The following is a 20,580-nucleotide window of genomic DNA, read 5'->3' as shown; positions in this document are numbered from 1 at the left end:
CAACAATGTTTATGGACCTATTTGGAATGTAATCATTAGCTATCTCAGATGGCTTTTACTTGGTGGTTTTGGAGACATGGTTTTTATAAGCAACTTAAATGTAGGTAGCTGCAAATCCTAATTAACTACACTCTTTGTAAGAACTGGATGAATCGGTTCAACTGAACCGGTCCATCATATGTTAATAGCAGTTGAACCCGAGTGGGTGGACTTGATCACAGGAGCGAGAGAAGTCGATCGAGCGAAACGGGAGGCAGTGACACAGGCAAGTACGGGTTTGGGAGCGATTGTGAGCGAACCTACACGACTCCTACAAGTGATGAGTCATTTCACTCACTCTAGTGGAACTATACGAATGAAAGAGGCTGTGATCAAGTAGGGAATAGTGCTTGTGAAGAAGAGAAGAAATTGGGAGAGAGAGAGAGAGAAATTTGTGCGTGCGAGAGAAAGTTTGGAGAATGAGAAATTTTCTGTTGAAGTTGTTGAATGATTGGTGTTTGTCGAGAGGAAGAAGAAGGGTTTAAGAGTTTTTTCTCCGACGATAGAGAAAGTGTAAGTGATTTAATTTTCTTATTTTCTATTCAAATTCAGAAAAAGAAAAAAAGTATAAATATATTATTCTAATTGAAATTATAGTTAGTGATTGTTCACTAGGAAGAAATCTTGTGGGTGAAAGTCTTATCTCGATCCGACAAAGAAGGAAAGGAAGATTAATCAATGTAATTAATTTTGATTTAAGAATATTTGACTTTCAATTATTTCTAGAGATTTAAAGTAGATGATGAATTGTTATTATGTTATGATAAATTAGAAGCATTAAATGTTATATAGATGACGTCTGACGCTTTTGAAGTTTGATAAAAAATCAATTCAAAGTTAACTTGACAACATTTAGTTTTAGAAAGTCATTTAACAATAATTAATGCAATTGAATAATACTTGGAATAAGGAAAGATTTAAATCGTGGAACTGAGGTAAAGTACTAAGCCAATAAGAGATTTCAAGGGAAGTCTAGGTAATACTACATACATAATAGAAAATTTATTTGAAATTAATGAAAGCTTAGTTATAAGATAACACTACTAATTTATATAATTGTGTATGTGACTTTAGATTGTATTAAGGAATGTTTAGAATTTGAATGAGTGCCAACACACGAAAGAGAAATAAAGTGGGTGATGACATTGTTTTATATTAATTTAATTTTCTTTTAATTCATTTCAATTATTGAATATTATATCATGCACATATATTTGTTAATGTTTAATTGTCTGATATTCATAAAATTGAGTAGGACTAAGCAATCAAAGCTTACAATATATGTGCGAAAAATAATTACACAGATTAATAAGTACATGTTACAGAAATGAAATGAATAAAAAAAGGAATTGTAATATGTAAATAGAAATATTAAAAGTAAAAAGGTATATGCATGTAAATACAAAAGTTCACTCTCTTATGATACTGACTAGGGACTTAACGTACTCGTGCACATAAAATGAAAAGGAAAATGATTGTACCTTCATTGGTATAAGATTGATGGTGCTTCCTTAATAAATGAATGGAAAAATAAATAAAGATTGTTTAAAAGAATAGAATTTTGATCTATATTTATGTTAAAAATTATATGCATGTTAAATGAAAAATTTGACAAATGAACCTAACTATTTATATGCATGTTTATTTTCTATAATATAAACTATAATTATTCATTGAGTTTATTATGAAAACTCAAATTGTTATATTGAAATGTTAGGTAATCTCAAATTAGATTTTGAGAAATTTAGAGGTATTCAAATTATCCCATATTGAGCTTTATATTTTAAAATTAGATTTTTATTTGACTTGATCAATTTAATTTAAAAAATTGGGGTGTATATTCTAACAACATAGGCTGAAGGAAATACTCAAAATGTGAGGGCTTATGAGGCGATTGGAGTCAACATTAGTCTAAGATCTTAGATCTAATAAGAGGACTACTAATATACATATATGACTACCTGTACAGGCACCCGTTTGCAGGTTTCTTGCAGGTTGCGTTCAGGTCGAGCAGAAGGAGAACTATCTTCTCTCTTGGAATAGCCCGTTCGAGGGGCTCGCTTAGGAGCTGGGAAAGAGCTTAACACTGGAGCACAACAGACCAACTTTGACCACATCTTCCAAGCAGTCGCCCTCTCGGGCGAGGGGAACCTCAAAAGTTCCTCTTTTAGTTAGACAAATCTTTGTCGATCCTAGCCAAAGTCAAGTCTTCCATGCGAGACACATCAACAATTAAGCTAACAACATATATCTTCCCCGCAAGATATCTATCACAATCCGATCTACCTTTGGACCACATCAAGATGTTATTCGACCCCTCTCACCTCAACGGGGTGACCTCAGGTCGGTTTATTGCTATACTTCGGCCCTATCTCTTGATTATAATCAGATGCTACTCTCCCCTCTCACCTCAGCGAGACGACCTTAGACTTTCTTCCTGCCGATGCCGGCTCGATTTGCGAGTTCATTCTACTCGCATTCTCTCTCACGGTGATTGTTACTTCACTCTGCACATATGGCTGAGCTACATCAAAGATGGATGGGACAGCTGCTATATCTCATACAGATCTATTGTAACTCTCTAAGACCTATAAAGTGGGGGAGGAAGGAAGAATGATCTAAAGAGAGAGACATTTTTCCCTTCTTATGAAAAAAGATAGTAATTTTTCCTTTTCTTAGGTTAAGCTCTTTAGTATAGAGCCCTCGCTTCTACTACTCTTGTATATTTGACTAGGATAATAAAGATTTTATCTACATATATATTCTCTCTCTTATTCTCTCACTCTTTCTCCAGTAATTTGACTTCATCATCTTCACCTACAAGTTCTCAGTCCATAGGTGACACGAAGGATGGCCTGACATCATTAACTAAACAAAACATGATCCAACATCCTCTCAGGTGCGATGAGCATGGATCCGACAAAAATCTTCATTTGCTAGGCGACCTAAGACCTTGGTGAACACAATGAACCCATAATAACCACTCGCTGTGAACTGTAAGAAATGGAAGAGTGGCTTCTGAAGTATATTCAGGATGCTCTCGCTGCCGCTAGTGATAAACCACAAACCATCAACATGCTTGAAGGACTAGCCGACCTCAATACTCATTGCGAGCTGCCAGAAGGAGCACATGCTTCAAATCCAGCTGCCAACCTTGCTTGCCTCCAAGTGGTGATCGAAGAGACATTCATGCACTTGCAAAAAAGCCACGAACTAAAGAAGTCAATTCTGTATCGTTCTAATGATTCATCCAAGACACATCCATCACCTTTAGTGGAAAAGATGAACCAACTAGGGGAAATCGTATAACGAGGCCATTGCCATTATAGCCCTGATCGTCAATTATCAAATTGGCAATATTTTGATAGAAACAAAGAGTTCAATGAATATCAAGATAACTTTCGGCAAGATGAATATTCTTGCCTCCCATCTCACTCCTAATGCTAGTTCTCTCTATGGATTCTCTGACAAGAGCTGGTAGATTGAAGGAGTAATCGCCCTACATATCACTTTGGGTGAAGGGGAAACCGTCAGTACTTAGTTATGATAGACTTCATCATTGTAGATGCTCTAGTTAGCCATAATGCTATATTCAGCGGGCCACTGCTGAATACCTTCAGAGCTGTGGTATGCACATACCACATCACTTTTAAATTTCTAGCCAAGGAAGAGAAGTTACGATAAAAGGTGACCTAGCACAGTCGTGCACTTGTGATAGAAAATACTTCTAAAAGTAGAAGAAACCTTGGGCTGAAATTAAATTCAGCAAAGGCTAAAATAGTAAATGAGAAGAACTATGTGGAAGAACCTGTGAGACCTTGTTCCCTTACTGTTCCTCTCTGATTTGGACTTTTCCTCTCAGGATCGTCCAGGCCGATTTTACATCGTCCAGGCCGATTTTCACTGTAGAAAATATCGTCCTGAGCAAAGAAAACAAATAAGATACAAAGGATCTTCAATTGGAGAGGGAGATCCGTCTCTCCCAAACCATAGTTGTCCATTAGACTCCCTTTCTCTCCTTAGAAAAACTCAATTCAACAAAAATATATCCTCACCTAACCCCAGATTTTATAAAACTACTTAAAGCATATAATCTCTAGTAAAATACCCAAAACATCCCTCTAATTGAATTTCCCACCTAAACAGCCCCATCCTTTCTCTTCAGTAAGCTGTGGGCCCTACCCTAAGGGGGATCAAGCGGCTGTTGGGCGGACCAGGCTTCCTCATGGAGTAAACATATGACAGTCCCTTCTGGACTGATCCATCCTGGACCGGTCTAACAATATCCCCTTTCAAAAAACCAACCTTATCCTCGAGGTGAAAGGATCTCTCTTGTACGGCTCCTATGTGACGTCATACTCGGGTTGGTTCTTCCATTCAATCAATACTTCCTTGATCCCTACTCCATGTCTCACCCCTTTCAGCTCTAATAGTTCCAACACCACCTCCAAATCCTCTATCAGTGTCATGCATTATTCTGAACTAGATGCATGGTCTCCAATAACTCTCTTTAATTGTGATACGTGGAACACTGGGTGTATGATAGCAGTCGGGGGTAAAATCAATCGATAAACAACTTCTCTGATCCTCTCCAATATCTCATAAGAGCCAAAAGTACCTCGAAGCCAGCTTCTCGTTCTTTCCATTAGCTACCATCCTTTGTCTGTAGGGACGAAGCTTCAAGTATACCATATCCCTTATCTCAACCTGAATATCCTTTCTTACGCACATCTGCCTGCTTCTTCATTATCTACTGAGCCCTTAACAAGTATCTTTTCAATTTATTCAATACCCTATTCTGTTGACGAATATTTTCGTATCAACCATTATAAAATATGCAATCCGTTCGAGGATATAAAAATTCTCCAACATATTCCTCTCCTCTAAGTATTACTCAACTGAATAAACCAGTGTGCGACTATGCCCAAAAGTCTCCAAGTGGAGTGGGTCTCTTTTGTACAACACTTTACAACACTTTAAAAGGAGTCATCGGAAGCCGAATGATATGAAGTATTGTACTAGTATCTGTCCATAATAGCCACTTGGCCCACAACCGAGGTGTCTTTGAAGTGAAATATCGTAGGTAAATCTCCAAGCTCCTATTAACCACCTCCATCTGCCCATTTATTTGAGGGTGATAAAGGGTGCTCCTCTTCAGTACTATCCCCTGCAGCCTGAACAACTCCCTCCAAAAGTGTCTGAGGAGCATCTTATCACGATCAGACACTATAGATTCCGGTTTCCCATGCAGTCTGATCACCTCTCTAATGAATGCCTCTTCCAATGTCACTGTCATATAGGGATGTCGTAGAGGAATGAAAGGAGCATACTTGCTCAATCTGCCAACTACGACTAAAACCACTATAAACCACTTAGATCGGGGTAACCCATCTATAAAGTTCATGGTGACCTCCTCCTACATCCTGCTGGTAGAGCTAGGGGTTGATGCAACCCCCTTGGAGCCATGGCCATGAATTTGTTCCGCTGTCATATCTTACATCTAGCCACCATCTCTTCCATATATTTGTGTATTCCCTTCTAATACAACTCAGCTGTCAATCTCCTGTATGACTTCTGCACACCAGAATGACCCCCAATAACTCTCTATGGAACTCCTGCAGTAGCTGTGGAATCTATGGCAACACAAACCTCCCATGATACAACAATCTCTCCCCTCTAGGGAATAGCTAGGGTGGCTTCTCTCATCCCTTAATAGATTTTCTCTAGTCCTTCCCAGCTCCTTATCTTGCATACTCTCCTCTTGAATAGCCCCCCAATCCAACGCAGTGGTATCAAAATGTCAAACTCCTAGAGCTCTCCCATACATCTGGACAAGGCATCAGCTGCCTTATTCTCTAACCCTGGCCTATACTGGATCTCAAAGTCATAGCCAATAGCTTTGACAACTACCTCTGATGCTCCTCAATTGCCATTATCTGCTCCAACAGGTACTTCAAGCTCTTATGGTCTGTCCTGACAATGAAATATGGGCCTAACAGTTAAGGCCGTCACTTCTGAATAATTAACATAATGGTCATCGGCCATCAACTCCCTCTCATATACTGACTTCATCCTAACTCTGGTTGTTAACAACTAGCTGAAGTAAGCTATGGGCCCGTGATTCTGCATGAGCACTGCCCCCAATCCATACCTTGATGCATCAGTCTCTATCACAAAAATTTGGAAGAAATCTAGTAGATCCAAGATTGGCGCTGTGGTCATGGCCTTCTTTAATCTTTCGAAGGCCTGGGTAGCTGCCTCTCCCCATAATAAGCTATTCTTCGTTAGCTTCTCTATCGGTGGCTAGGCTATACCTCACAAATCTCTTGTAATATCCAATCGACCCTTAAAAACCTTTAGACTTCCTCAGATTCCTAGGTAGAGGCCATTTCAGCATTGCCTCAATCTTGGTCTGATCAGCGGCCACCCCCTCCTTAGATATCGCACCCCAAGTACTCCACACTGGCTTGTGCAAAATAACACTTCTTCAAGTTGGCCTTCAACTGATACTCCTGTAACATCTCCAAGACCACCCTAAGTGCTCCAAATGCTCCTCATCCGACTTATTGTTCACCAAGATGTCATAAAACAATCAGGACAAATTTCTTGAGGTATGGCCGAAACACCCTGTTCATGAGGGACTGTAATATAGCGGGGGTGTTGGTGAGGCCAAATGACATCACCAAGAACTTATAGTGTCTCTTATTTGTCATTAATTCCATCTTTGGCATCATCCTCTCTCATCTTGATCTAATGGTACCTAGACTTTAGGTCCATCTTCGTGGATACCACTGCTCCACAGAGCTCATCTAACAACTAATCTATCACTAGAATAAGAAACTTGTCTGGCATAGTTTCCTTATTTAGGCCTCGGTAATCCATACAAAATCTCCAGCTCCCATATTTCTTCTTGATCAGCAAGATTGGGTTAGAAAAAGGACTCACGCTTGACCTGATTTTCCTGCCTCTAACATCTCCTAGATCAGCTTCTTAATCTCATCTTTCTGTATCTGATGGTAGCGGTAAGGTCTGATACTTATTGGTGACACCCTCTCCCTTATGGTGATGGCATGCTCCTGCTCTCTCGGTGGTGGAAATCCTTGAGGTGGTTGAAAGACCTCACTGAGCTGCTCTATAAGCAGTTGTACTGAAGGAGGAATGTCTCCCCCCTCCCATAATCTGATCCCCTGTAGCTCCATCAGAAATCCTCCTCCCACCTCTGTCTGATATTTCTCTCTTCACTTTCATGTTATGATTGTGAGTAAATCCCACCACTGAGTTCAAGGAGACCACCATGTTTAGATGTAGCTCTTCCTCCTCTACCCCTGCCTCACCCCCACCTCCCTCAGCTTCATTGTTATCGCTAACGGTGAGAACCTGAAGAGTTTGACCCTTACGCTTGTGCCTTAGTGTATACCTCTCATCACACATGAAGCACAATCCCTTCTCTCTTCTCCTGCAGCTCCTTCTAAGTAAACTTTTTGAAGTTTCCCCCGATTTCCCCTTGTACATACTTCTCCTTTTGGGTCTCTCGAAGGCTACCCAATGTCGGTCCCTTAGGCTTTAAAAAGGTGGTGGCCATTGTGTATGAGCCTCTTGAATTGCTACCTCTGTCCCCCACTCTCTAAGTGATTTTGATTATCCACTAACTGGGCTATCTTCATAGCCTCTCCCAAATCATGGGGCCTCATCACTCTAACTGCTTCTTGGATCTCTGGTTTTAGCCCCTTTATGAAATTCCCCTCGAGTACACTCTGAGAGGGCTCGTCCAATCGACTAGCTAAGTACTCAAATCTCTCACAATATTCCATTACTAATCCTTCCTGATTCTAGGTAAGAACTGTTCATAGAAGTCCCCTCTCTTGCTAGCTTGGAAATGTTTCAACAAGCATTCATTAAACTTCATCCAGCTATATACGGGCAGTCTCATGTTTCTCCACTGGTATCATACCAATGTCTTCCCCTCCAAACATAGGCCAACTGCCATTAATCTCTCCTCCTATATCAATCCATTGACGGTGAAATACCTCTCTACCTTATTGATCCACCCATGTGCATCATCTCCCTCAAACATAGGCATCTTTAGCTTTAGTACTCGCTGATCTCCTCTATTTCTCCTTATTCCTCCATAACTTCCCACTTCCCATTCCCCAAGTGGGTGGTCCCCCTCAAGTATCCTGATCATCCCTTCCACGCTCGTACCCAAACCTTTCTTCAAATTCCCCCTTCTCCATTCAAAATCAGCACCCCTTTGCTCATACCCACTACTCATCTCCTCCATAGGAATAGGTTCTAGGGGAGGCATTCATTTTCTCCCTCCAAGATTTCCACCTCATGATTTTCCCCGCTCCTTATCGGATTAGGGTTTCCCCTACTCCCTTGGCCCCTTGTGGCTCCCCTCTTCTCACTTGTCCGATCTCCCTTTTTGGGTTGGGCCTGAAGCAACTTCCTCAACATTTCTTCCATGATGGAAAACTTTTCATCCATCTTCTCATGGACAGATAAAAGTTGATTTTTGAAATATGAAAAATTTTCCACAAAATCTGATTTGAATTGGCTGATCTTATACTTTTCTTCCAGCCATAGGTGCCTGGATCGATTGCTCTTATACCAATTTGATAGAAAACCCTTCTAAACCTTGGGCTGAAATTGAATTTCAACAAAGCCAAAAGAGTAAATGAGAAGAACTATGTGGAAGAACCCAAGGAACCTTTTTACTAGATGATTGATGAAAGAAAACAAACAAGATATAATGGATCTTCAATTGGAGAGGAAGATCTGTCTCTCCCAAACCCTAGCTGCCCACTAGAGTCCTTTCTCTCATTAGGATAACTCAATTCAGCAAAAACATAACCTCACCAAACCCTAGGTTTTACCAAACTACTTAAAGCATACAATCTATTGAAAAATATCCAAAAAAACCCTCTAATTGAATTTCCCTCATAAACTGCCCCTTTCTCTTCATTAAGCCATGGGGCCCACCCCAAGGGGAACGAGCGGCTATTGGGCAGAACTGGGCTGACCAGGCTTCCACCTGGAGTAAACATATGCTGGTCCCTTCTAGACTGGCTAGACAGATTCCTCCTGGACATGTCTAACAAATTGCTATGTATGAGCAGTTGGTCTAGTTGTCACCTCTGAAGAAATCCTTCAACTGGGCATAGAGCGAGGCCCAAGCCTTGAGACGATCGAGACCATCGAAGAAATAACTGCAACTGAAAATGAGCCAGGCAGATTTCTTAGAATCAACACCTCTTTCAGTAGGGAGCATCGGGACGAGTTGGTATAAACTCTTTGCGACAATCTCTAAGTGTTCGTATGGACAACCACAATCATGCTGGGCATCAGCGAAGAAATCATATTCCACTAGCTAAATGTATGAAGAGAATCTCATATCATCAAATAGAAGATCAGGAAAACTTTCAGCTTACTCGCCGGGCCCATTCAATTGAGTTACAACCTGATTTCAAATATGTAGAAGAGCTTGGGAGAGTACTAGAATATGAGGTGAAGTGACTCAGGAATCTAGAGATACCATTTGTATAGACTCTATGGAAGCATGAAACAAAAAAATATATATCACATGGGAGAAAAAATCAGAAAAGAGAGCTAAATATTCATATTTATCAACTGAAAATGAGCCAGGCAGATTTCTTAGAATCAACACCTCTTTCAGTAGGGAGCATCGGGACAAGTTGGTATAAACTCTTTGCAACAATCTCTAAGTGTTCGTATGGACAGCCACAATCATGCTGGGCATCAGTGAAGAAATCATATTCCACTAGCTAAATGTATGAAGGGAATCTCATATCATCAAATAGAAGATCAGGAAAACTTTCAGCTTACTCGTCGGGCCCATTCAATTGAGTTACAACCTGATTTCAAATATGTAGAAGAGCTTGAGAGAGTACTAGAATATGAGGTGAAGTGACTCAGGAATCTAGAGATACTATTTGTATAGACTCTATGGAAGCATGAAACAAAAAAATATATATCACATGGGAGAAAAAATCAGAAAAGAGAGCTAAATATTCATATTTATTCAACTAAGGTATAATTGTTTTCTTTTCCATTAAATTTTGAGGATGAAATATTTATAAGAATGGTACATTGAACGAGCTGGTTGGACTGGTTCAATCCAACTGGTCCTACGTTTTCATTAAATAGGTGAAGTGAGTAAGCGGCCGAGATAGGCGAAGTAAAGGTCAAGTTGAGGTGAAGAAGCATGGTTGAAGCGACAAGCGTGACCAATTGTGGGAAAGGATGGATGCAACTCCTCACATATGATAAGTCGAGTTTGTCCATTTCAGTGGAGTCGAACATAAGGAAGGAGTAGTCTTCACATGTGAGAGGAATTTCATTTGGTTTGTTCGCTTACATTTGGGGAAGTTGAAGGTAGATAGAGTTTGTATGCGAAGGAAGAGGTTGTGCTGTGGGTTAGTGGCTTCAATTTATTGAAAAGAAGGTTTGTCTGGTGCTGTTCGATGAAAATAAAAGGAAGTGTTTCGTATTTCGATCAGTATAGAGGTGGGCTATTCGATTCTGAGTAGTATAGTGCTATATTGAGTAAAAGAGGAGTTCGTTCATTGGGATATTGTATTGACATGTGAAGGTAAGTAAAATTTAATATTGAAGAAGAATTATGAGTGAAAATTTATTTGATTATTTTGCGTCGGGATTCGGGAAGGAAGAAGAAATAATAGTCAACGATCTGTGAGATCTCAACTCGACTAGGAGGAATAAATTAGAGGTAAATAATGCAAACTATTTAAAAATTATTTCAACCATTTTTATGGAATACGTTGGGCAATGCATTTAGAAATGTAGCTTAATAATTTTAGCAAAGTTCGATGTGTTTGACGTTGTCTTTAACAAAGTTCGATGCATCTTATGTTGCCTTGGATGATGTTTGAGGCACAATGTTGCTTTGACAATGTTTGAGGCATTTGATGTTGCTTTGACGATGCTTGACTTCTCCAAGGTTAATTTTAATTTTTAATTAATACTACTAATGTTGTTTTGGATGGTGGAAGAATCAAGCAGTATAGTTGAGGCAAAAGTACTGCAAGCAAGTGTTCTCGGGGAAAAACTTTTTAAGGGTTAAATTGTTAATGAAAATTTAATTTGGATTTAATGTTAATGTAATTTTAAAATACCTGTTCAGGTTGACATAATTATATCCTTGATGGTTAGATTGTACCCTAAGGAAGACAAATTAAGAATTTCAGAATCCAAAAGTGAAAAGTTTGGACCTTCGAATGGAAAGTAAAGTGGGTAATTACATGTTATTTTTTAGCACTTATAGTTCTATTATCATTCAATGCATTGACTGATGCCGTACCTCACATGTTACTTGCATATTTTTGTAAAACTATTTTATACTATAATGATCAAATTAAATGACTTGTACTACAAAATAGTATACCTTAAATGAGATAGCATCACATTGAAATTAATGACTATATGAAAAAAATTATGAGAAAAAATATTATATGAACAATATTGAATTGGAAAAGGTATATGTATGTAAATATAAGAATTTATTTCCTTATGTTACTAGCTGAGGATGCAATGTACTCATGCATAATAAATGAAAAATGAATTGGAAATGAAAGCGGAAGTGCCTTAATTGATACTATTTAGATGGTTTCTTGAAATAAATGAACTATTAAAATAATAAAATTAAAAGAAATAGAAATTTTGAAAAATATTTTATAAATCAAGAAATTATATTATTCAAATCTATATTAAATATTTATGTGTACATTAAATGAAAGTTTAATAAATTAGTATGACTACTTATATGCATGTTATACTGCTCTACTATAAATTATAATTGATCACTGAGTTGTTATTGAAAACTTAAATTATTTCAAGTAAATCCGTGATTAAATGACTAATCGAGGTTTCATGTACAAAAGAAAAATGTCAACTGAAAATAAGTAAGAACTATTTTATCATATATTTAGATGAGAAATTATTTTTGTAGCTCTTCAGTAAAGTTGGATGTTTATTTTGTTGGGCGTTTAATATTTTTGAAAGAATTATGAATTCCGTTCAACCTTGTTTTCCCTTCTTGTTAATTCGAGCCTCTGAGCCGGATCGTGACATCTTTGACGTAGAAGAAATCATGATGATCTAAAAAATAAATAAAATTAAAATCGAGAAAATACTAATATAACATAAACTTGGCAAAATGAACACTAGAACTTTGAATTTGCTCATTTCATTGCACATATCCCACATTTTTGACAAGCATAAACTTTTAGATTTGCATCACTGCTAATATTCAAGAACAAAGGAATAATTTATATTTATTCTAATATCTCATCGGAACCTACATTTTATAATGAGTTTTTTTTTAAGTTGTATTTGAAACATGAAGATATACTGTATCCAGATTGATAGATCATTTAGCTTTCTGCTTCAGTAATTCAGTTACCCGGCACTTCTAATATTCCATCAATTTCGGTGCAAGCATCTTCTAATGCTCATCAATTTTTGTAACAGGAGTTAACGGTTGCTCTCTAAAGCAAGCAGAGAATCTAAATGTTGTGAGAGGCATTCCTACTGAAAAAATGATGATTGAGACTGACGCACCATATTGTGAGATCAAGAATACTCACGCTGGAATTCATTTAGTTAAGTCAACTTGGCCTTCTAAGAGAAAGGAAAAGTATGATCCTAATTTTATTGTTAAAGGGAGGAATGAACCTTGCCTTGTCAGGTAACTGGAATACGAAAGCTTCCTTTCTGCAGTTATTGTGTTTCGTCATTTTTTTATGTAAGTATTTTGTTTGCAGACAAGTCCTTGAGGTTGTTGCTAGCTGTAAGGGAATCAACAACATAGATCAACTTGGAAGAACCCTGTACCATAATACCTGCAGGTAATATGGCCAATGCATTTATTAAGGTTTTCGGAATTTACCTTAGGATAATCTTCGATGCTACGTGGTAGCTACTGAGGAGAGTTGTAGCCTAGGAATTTCGTTTTTTATTACTTTTTCTTTTTTGCATCCTTTTGAGCAGGATTTTACTTTTTCTGTTTCCCATCAAGCCAACCTCACTATAAGCATTCTCCAAGTAATATAACTTTATTTGTTAAAGCTGAGTCCATTCCAGTTGGCATTATCTGTGTTAGGCCTTTTTCATGCTGGAATCTATGTTCATTGTCGCTTAGGTTTCGTTTGGGATGACTTTCTTACTATTTCTTAAAGCAAATTTTTCATACAAAAAATTTAATTTTTGTACTAAAAACCTATTTTAAGAAGCAGTAAAAAAGCTATCCCAAACGAAGCCTTAATACGACATTTTCCGTGTTTATCGTTCTTTTAATATGAGTAATGACAAATCATGGTGAGGATGTTACATCCAGCCACTTGTATAAACAGGATGAATGAGGAATCTTCAATTCTGCAGAAGTTCCTGCCTTGTAACAATTTTAAATTATTGGAACATAGGCATGCAATACTTAAGGTGAAAAAACCTTAATATTCTATTGGTAAACTATTCTTTTTATAGACGAAGAACTCGATTGAACAGCCAATTAATGAAGATGAAATATACACAAGAATCACTTACTCTAGAACCCAACACATATACAAAAGGATTAGCCAGAAATCAGAATGCACAGGAAACCCTTTACAAGTTACCGCCTTCTTTAATGTAAGATTACAAGCTGTTGATTATCTCTGCACAGCAAAGTTGTTCCCGAGTAAAACTAGTACATAATATTTTTATTTATACTGTCTCTAAAAGAGGTGCTATATATACAAATAGTTTTATGTGAGAAGAAATATATCCCCTTGTTAGAATCAGATTGAGTAATCCCTTGCTTCTCTCGGATGTCAAAGCTTGTCGTGTTCGCTGGGTGATGCGGTGGGGGGGGGGGGTTTACCTCCTGCTTGGGTTTGGGTGCTTTACATATGATTTTTTTCCCATACTGCGCCTTGGCGATGTGTTCCCAAGCTCTCCAATGCTGAACGACAGAGAGTAAAGCGCTGCAGTGGTATAAATATGGCACTGCAACGGTGCAAGACAGAGGCTTGAGCGTCACAAACCCCCAAACTGGAGCCGCAGCGCTACGAGACAGACTAGATAGTTTTCTTTCTCATTTCTCTGAAGGGTTGCATCTCTTGGGGTTATTGTACTTGGCTTTCTGTTGTATTTTGAGTGTGTAGACATTGAGAATGGTGCATGTGAAAAGAGAAGCAAGGAGAGTGAGAGAGAAGATATATATGTACTTATTTCTTCCAATTTTCATAGTGGATTTCTTGGTGTGATATTGCTCCATGTTTTTGTTGCTATTTTGGGGTTTTCCACGTTAAATCCTGACGTCCTTTACTTTTCCGCTACTTTTTTTACTTTCTTGCTTGTTTCATCATTGCGGTGTTTACTCCTCATCTCCCCAACACTTGGTATCCGAGCAGTAAGCTTCACAACTTTCTCTTAGCCCGATGGCAGATCAGGATTCCTCTAGCACCTAACCAACTTCCTCTCTCTCTGCTTCAATGTTAGAATATATCATACCCTCCCCACTTAAATTTCTCATGTCAAATATCAAACTCATTGTCAACATTTAGCTCACCAACGACAACTACTCCATATGGCGACTCCAAGTATACAAACTATTTTCGGCAAATAAATTTGAAGGCTACCTAACTGGTCGACTCCGTTGCCCACCTGAGCCCACTCCATCTTCCATCATTCCCACCTCAGAGATCACTAACTATCGTTTATGGCAACTTATAGACTAGAATTTGGTTTCAGCCCCTCTTTTCTACTATTTATTCTCTCTCCATTCTCCCTTACATTCTCAATCTTACCACAACTTATGAAATTTGGACCACCCTTGAGCACTGATTTCAACCCACCAACAAATCTCGAGTGATACAACTGAAAAACGAACTACATAACATTCAAATGGGCGACCGCACCATGACCCAGTACCTCACCCAAATTAAGGCACTGGTGGACAACAATATTGCCGCTGCGGGCTCTCATATCGATTATGAGGATATAATCTTATATATCCTAAATGGTTCGTACGTACAACTCATTCAAAACATATATTCAAACCTTCCTTCATCCCATTAGTCTGGATGTGCATTACTCCCTGCTCTATAGTGAGGAGATCAACCTACAAATTGAATTACTCAAAGAATTAATCCCTCCCAAAGACAATATGACACTGTACTTTAATAGGACACCCACTCCAGCCAATCAAGGTCGTAATGTCTCCAGTCAGCCTCGCCCCTCTCATGGATGAGGAAGCTCACCTTGACCACAATTCACAACTGGCCGTGGACAGCCCCTCCTCACTGCTTCACGACCAATTTGCCAAATCTGTAATACACAATTCACACTACTCTCACTTGTTGACATCGATTTAACCTGTAATATGTACCTACAACCACCTGGCCACCTCGAGCTCTCCTCTAACACCAACAAAACACTTCCCCTACAGAATGGGTGCTTGACTCTGGCGCCTCCACCCATCTGACCTCAGATGCCTCCAACATACAACAATCCACTCCTTATCATGGTTATGATAGTATCTCAATTGCCAATGACACCTCCCTCCCTATCCATCACAGTGGACAAGGCATTCTACCTCTCCTAGACTCCACCCGTAAGCTATTCCTTCATAATCTACTTCATATTCCTTCTCTATCCCATAACCTTCTTTCCATACACAAGCTTACATCTGACAACAATTGTTCCATTTCTTTTAATTCATTCAGCTTTATCATTAAGGATTTTTCAGACAACCAAATTCTACTTTGTGGTTGTAGTCATGATGGACTCTACCCTGTCCTGGCACATCAATCATTTTCCACCACTGCATTTCACAGTAACATCCTCAACTTCATTATGGCATGCTTGCCTAGGCCATCACATCATTGAAACAGTACATAAACTAATGCTTAAAGCCAATCTACGTCCTTCTCTTTGCATCAATGATCTCTACTTCATTGTCTATCTCATTAATTGATTGTCCTCTCCAACCACAAACAATCTCTCCACATATCAATTACTAAACAACAAACACCACAATATTTCCGCCTCAAAAGCTTTGGATGCTAGTCTATCATTGGCTTCAACCATAATCAACAAACAAATTGGAACTAGACAAACCCTTATCAAAAGGATACAAAAACAATTTACTCACGGGCAAACTTATTCTATCATGACATGTTACATTTGATGAGCTCAAATTCCCATATCAAATCAAATCACTTCAATCCAACAATCATGACATGTCGTGTTTGATGACTCAAATTCCCATATATCAAACCAAATTCAATTCAATCCAACAATCCCTTACTGCAACTTTTCAACTGTCACTCACTTGCCTCAAATATCAAGTTTTTAGGTTCACCCTCAATACAACTAACTACTCATCCAAGTCTAGAGACTCATCCTACAACTATCCCCTCTAACTAACACTTGTAACTTGCAAACAATATCTCCCCACATCACCACATACCGTAACTAACACATCATGCCTGACGCAAACTAATTATTTTGCTACTTCTACCAATCCAATGCAAACTCATCTCAAGGCTAGAAACCTCAAACTTAAGGGAAAATTCTAATAGATGGTAGTGAGACTTGCAATGCTTTATGGTGCAGAATGTTGACCATTAAAAGAGAAGCATAATATTAAGTTAAGTGTTGTAGAGATCATGATGCTCAGGTGGATGAGTGGCTTTACTCTTAAAGACGGGATATGAAATGAGCATATACGTGAAAATGTTGGAGTAGCTCCAGTGGAAGATAAGATTAGAGAGAGTCGACTTAGATGCTTTGGTCACATAAAACTGAGGTCTTCCGATGACCCAATTAGGAAAATAGATGTATTAGATTTAACTTATATTAAGAAAGGTAGAGGTAGACCTAAAAAGACTTGTTAAGAAAAATATTAGAAATGAACTTTTTTTTTATTAGATTTAGTATTTAGATGACAATTTGACCTTAAAAGGACAATGGAAAAAAAAAGATTCATGTAGTCGACCCCATATAGTGGGATAAAGGTTTGTTGTTGTTGTATAGTCATATGCATCAAACTATATCTCTCCTTCATAACCAATTGTTATTTACTCTCAATATAAAAGAAACATAGCCTCTATTGTTCCATTATTGAATTGATGGCTTTCTAACATTTCCGTCTTCATCTATTTTTTTTTTTTGCCTTCTGGGTCATCTATCTGATTATCTCTTCCATCATATAAGTCCAAAAAATATAAGCATCTTGAGTCAAAGGGGTATGTTCTGTCTTAACAAAGATTGACACTCTGAAATTCGATGAATGTTGTTTTCTTAGAAAGACAAGCTAATAGATGTTTAGCACAGGAATACAAACTCTTGACTACATACATTTGGACTTCTATAGGTCTGACAAGGTGTTTTCAAGAGGTGGAGTTATGCTGTCACTCATTGATGATTACTTAAATAGAGTGAGAGAATCTATGCTCATGGGAAATAAGTAAAAATTTAGCCTTAGAGTATCACATTTCTCCAATTTAACCTCACAACTATAAAAAATTGATCACAAATAATCCTTTATGTATAGATTGATAAAAATGGAGATACAAAATTGATCATAATTTAGTCCTTTAATTATACAAAGTTGATCTCAATTTGATTCTAAATGATCATTTGGGAACAATTTTGCATAATTGATGAACTAAATTGAGAATATGGGAGAGAGTTATGGAGTACAGGTTATGAAGTGATACTAATGTTTCTCAAAATCAATTTGGATTCATGCCAGGTAGGTCTACTATAGAAGCTATACACTTATTCAGAGGTTTGATGGAGAAGTATAGAGAGACAAGGAGGATCTACTTATGATATTTATTGATTTAGAGAAAGCATAGGATAAAGTTCCAAGATAAATGCTATGGAGAGTTTTAGGAAAGAAAGGGGTTAATAATGCTTATATTCAAGTCATTAAAGATATATATGCAGGAGCTATTACTTGTGTTCAAACACAAGTTGGTTTGACCAAGTATTTTTCTGTCATTTGGATTACATCAAGGATCAGCCTTAAGCTCATATCTTTTTGCTTTAGTCATGGATATTCTTGCTAGACATTTGTAAGAGGACATATCTTGGTGTATGATTTTTGCTGATGATATTCTTCTTGTTGATAAGACTAGAGAGGGAGTTAAAGGTAAACTTGAATTATGGAGGTCAACCTTAGAGTCTAAAAGATTTCATTTGAGTAGATCTAAAACTAAATACATTGAGTGTAATTTTAGTAGTAATAGATTTAGTTGAGAGATTGTAACTTTGGGCGATTAAGTCATTAATAAGAGTACATGTTTTAGATATCTTGGGTCTATCATTCAGAGTGATGGTAAAATAGATGGGGGTATTATTAGTAGAATTCAAGTTGGATGTTGAAGTGGAAGAATGCAATGGGCTTGTTGTGTGATAGAAAAGTACCCCCTCAAACTTAAGAGAATTCTATAAGATGGTAGTGAAACCTGCAATGCTTTATGGCGTAGAATTTGACCATTAAAAGAGAAGCATAATATAAGTTAAATGTTGCAGAGATGAGGTTGTTCAGGTGGTTGAGAGGCTTTAGAGCCAGATTATGAAATAAACAAATATGTGAAAAGGTTGGAGTAGCTCCAATGGCAGATAAGATTAGGGAGAGTCGCCTTAGATGGTTTGGCACATAAAATGATGGCCTTCGGATGACCCGGTTATGAGAGTAGATGTATTATGGTATTTACATTCTATTGCACCATTTCACTATGGAGTGTTGGGCAACTATATTAAGAACAAATAATCAATTTGGTGAGCATGTTTTGGAGAGTAGCATTAAAACGTTCACCACCATCCTTTGGAGCAAAGGATTTTAATTATATTGTTTAGTCGTTGTTTTATTAGATTTTTGAATTAAAGAAAGTGTGTTGTGGTTTCTACCTTAGTTTTTATTAGAAATACCCAGGAATAGCAAGATAAATCATCGATCAATGAGACAATATTAATAATCTTTATTGGAAATAATTGAGGAGAGGTCCCTATACACCAGAGTGCATAATTTTGAGAGGAGTGAACTAAGGTGGTGGATATAGTAAAGGGGAATGTATGACTCCTGGTTGGATGACATGTAGGACATGAACATGATTTTGATGAGTTACATAATATTGGGAGTATTTTTGTTGGCATGGAAATTGTTGATGCTATTGGGTGTTCGAGCCTTTGGTGCTAGAGGTTTGGTGGATAGTGGAGCGTATGTGCTACACCAGAATAAAGGCAATTGTGAGAACTAAATAGGATAAAGTCCATTATGGAAAGGGACTTTGAGGAGAGTTTGATTGGACTTTAAGTCCTTTATATTGTAGCCTTGTCACGACCCGGCCCGGATACTTGATCTAACGAGGCGGGTACGAAAAGTCGGACGATAAAATTCATTAAACATAATACTACATCATTCATGATAAAGAGCCACTAAAACACAAAATATATTTTACCTGTTGTCATTTGCTCCTCGTCTTCTGTAAACATGTTCTTCTCTTTCTGCCATTTCTTTTCTTAGGAATTACCTGAAACATTTAAACTCGTGGGTTGAGTTTACTAAGTAAACTCAGTGGGAAATTATGTAAATTAATCATTAAAATTAATTAATTAAAATATTTTATATCCTTTCTTAACCGTACTTCTTTCATTTCCTTAACTTATACTTCTCTTGATATTTTTCATTTATATCAATTTGAAGTAATTGTTATCTTTAATATTTCATTTGTATTTCCTTTTCCCATATGATTTGCACAGGAGCACCGTCTCAAAGTACCCAAAGGTACTACCTTTTCCATATGATTTCCTTTTCCCATTTCCATAAAAATTTCCTTTTCCTTTTTCGTGCACGAGTACGGCGTCCCCAGCCAATACCATAAGAGGGTGAACTCCTGAATTATTCATATATATCCTTTTTCCTTTCTTTTACATTTATCATAACAATTCCATTCTATTTCATATGTCGTTTCTTTTCAATATCTCTTTAATACATACGATATTTTCTTTTCATTATTCAATTCATTTATTTCTTATTAGAATAATACTTATAATCATTATGTATTTAATCTTTAACCTCTTCATATGTAGTAGTCTTTAAGATAAAACTTTGAAAGTAATACTGTAATGCAGACTATTTTATCGTACTAAAAGAAAATGCTAAATTTTGAATTTCATAATCATAATTACCCACTTTGAACTTTTCAGGCCTTCGACGAAGGGTGTTACCTCGAACCTCTCTCCAAATCTCTATCATCAAGAAATAAAGTTTTCATGAATTTGCTTTATCAAATAAAACTCAAGAATAGTTTCATGATAGAAATTTCTTACAATGGGATTTTCCAAATCTCCCAAAAATCCTTCTTCCTCTTCCAAAAATTCTCTCTTTGCTTCAATTCTCTTCCTCTACCTTTAAGAAATATATTGTTCACTTTAAACGAAGTGGAAGAAGAAATTTATATAAAAATCCAAAAGAAATTCAACAAACCTTCTTCTCTTAATCCTTCTCGT

General features: G+C 37.4%; 1 protein-coding gene across 1 annotated transcript in view; it reads left to right on the top strand.

Annotated features, from left to right (window-relative positions):
- LOC110092630 (putative deoxyribonuclease TATDN1) overlaps positions 1-20,580 on the top strand; it is a 35,678-nt gene that overhangs the window by 10,419 nt on the left and 4,679 nt on the right. The window contains exons 10-11 of the mRNA XM_020817269.2: positions 12,550-12,766; positions 12,843-12,926. Of these exons, the coding sequence (XP_020672928.1) occupies positions 12,550-12,766; positions 12,843-12,926 (301 nt within the window). The remainder of the gene's footprint in view (positions 1-12,549; positions 12,767-12,842; positions 12,927-20,580) is intronic.

Source organism: Dendrobium catenatum, unplaced genomic scaffold (genome assembly GCF_001605985.2).
Source record: "Dendrobium catenatum unplaced genomic scaffold, ASM160598v2 fragScaff_scaffold_432, whole genome shotgun sequence".
NCBI classification, from domain to species: Eukaryota; Viridiplantae; Streptophyta; class Magnoliopsida; order Asparagales; family Orchidaceae; genus Dendrobium; species Dendrobium catenatum.
The sequence above is the reverse complement of the archived record's forward strand: the minus strand, read 5'-3'. Positions and strand labels throughout refer to the sequence as shown.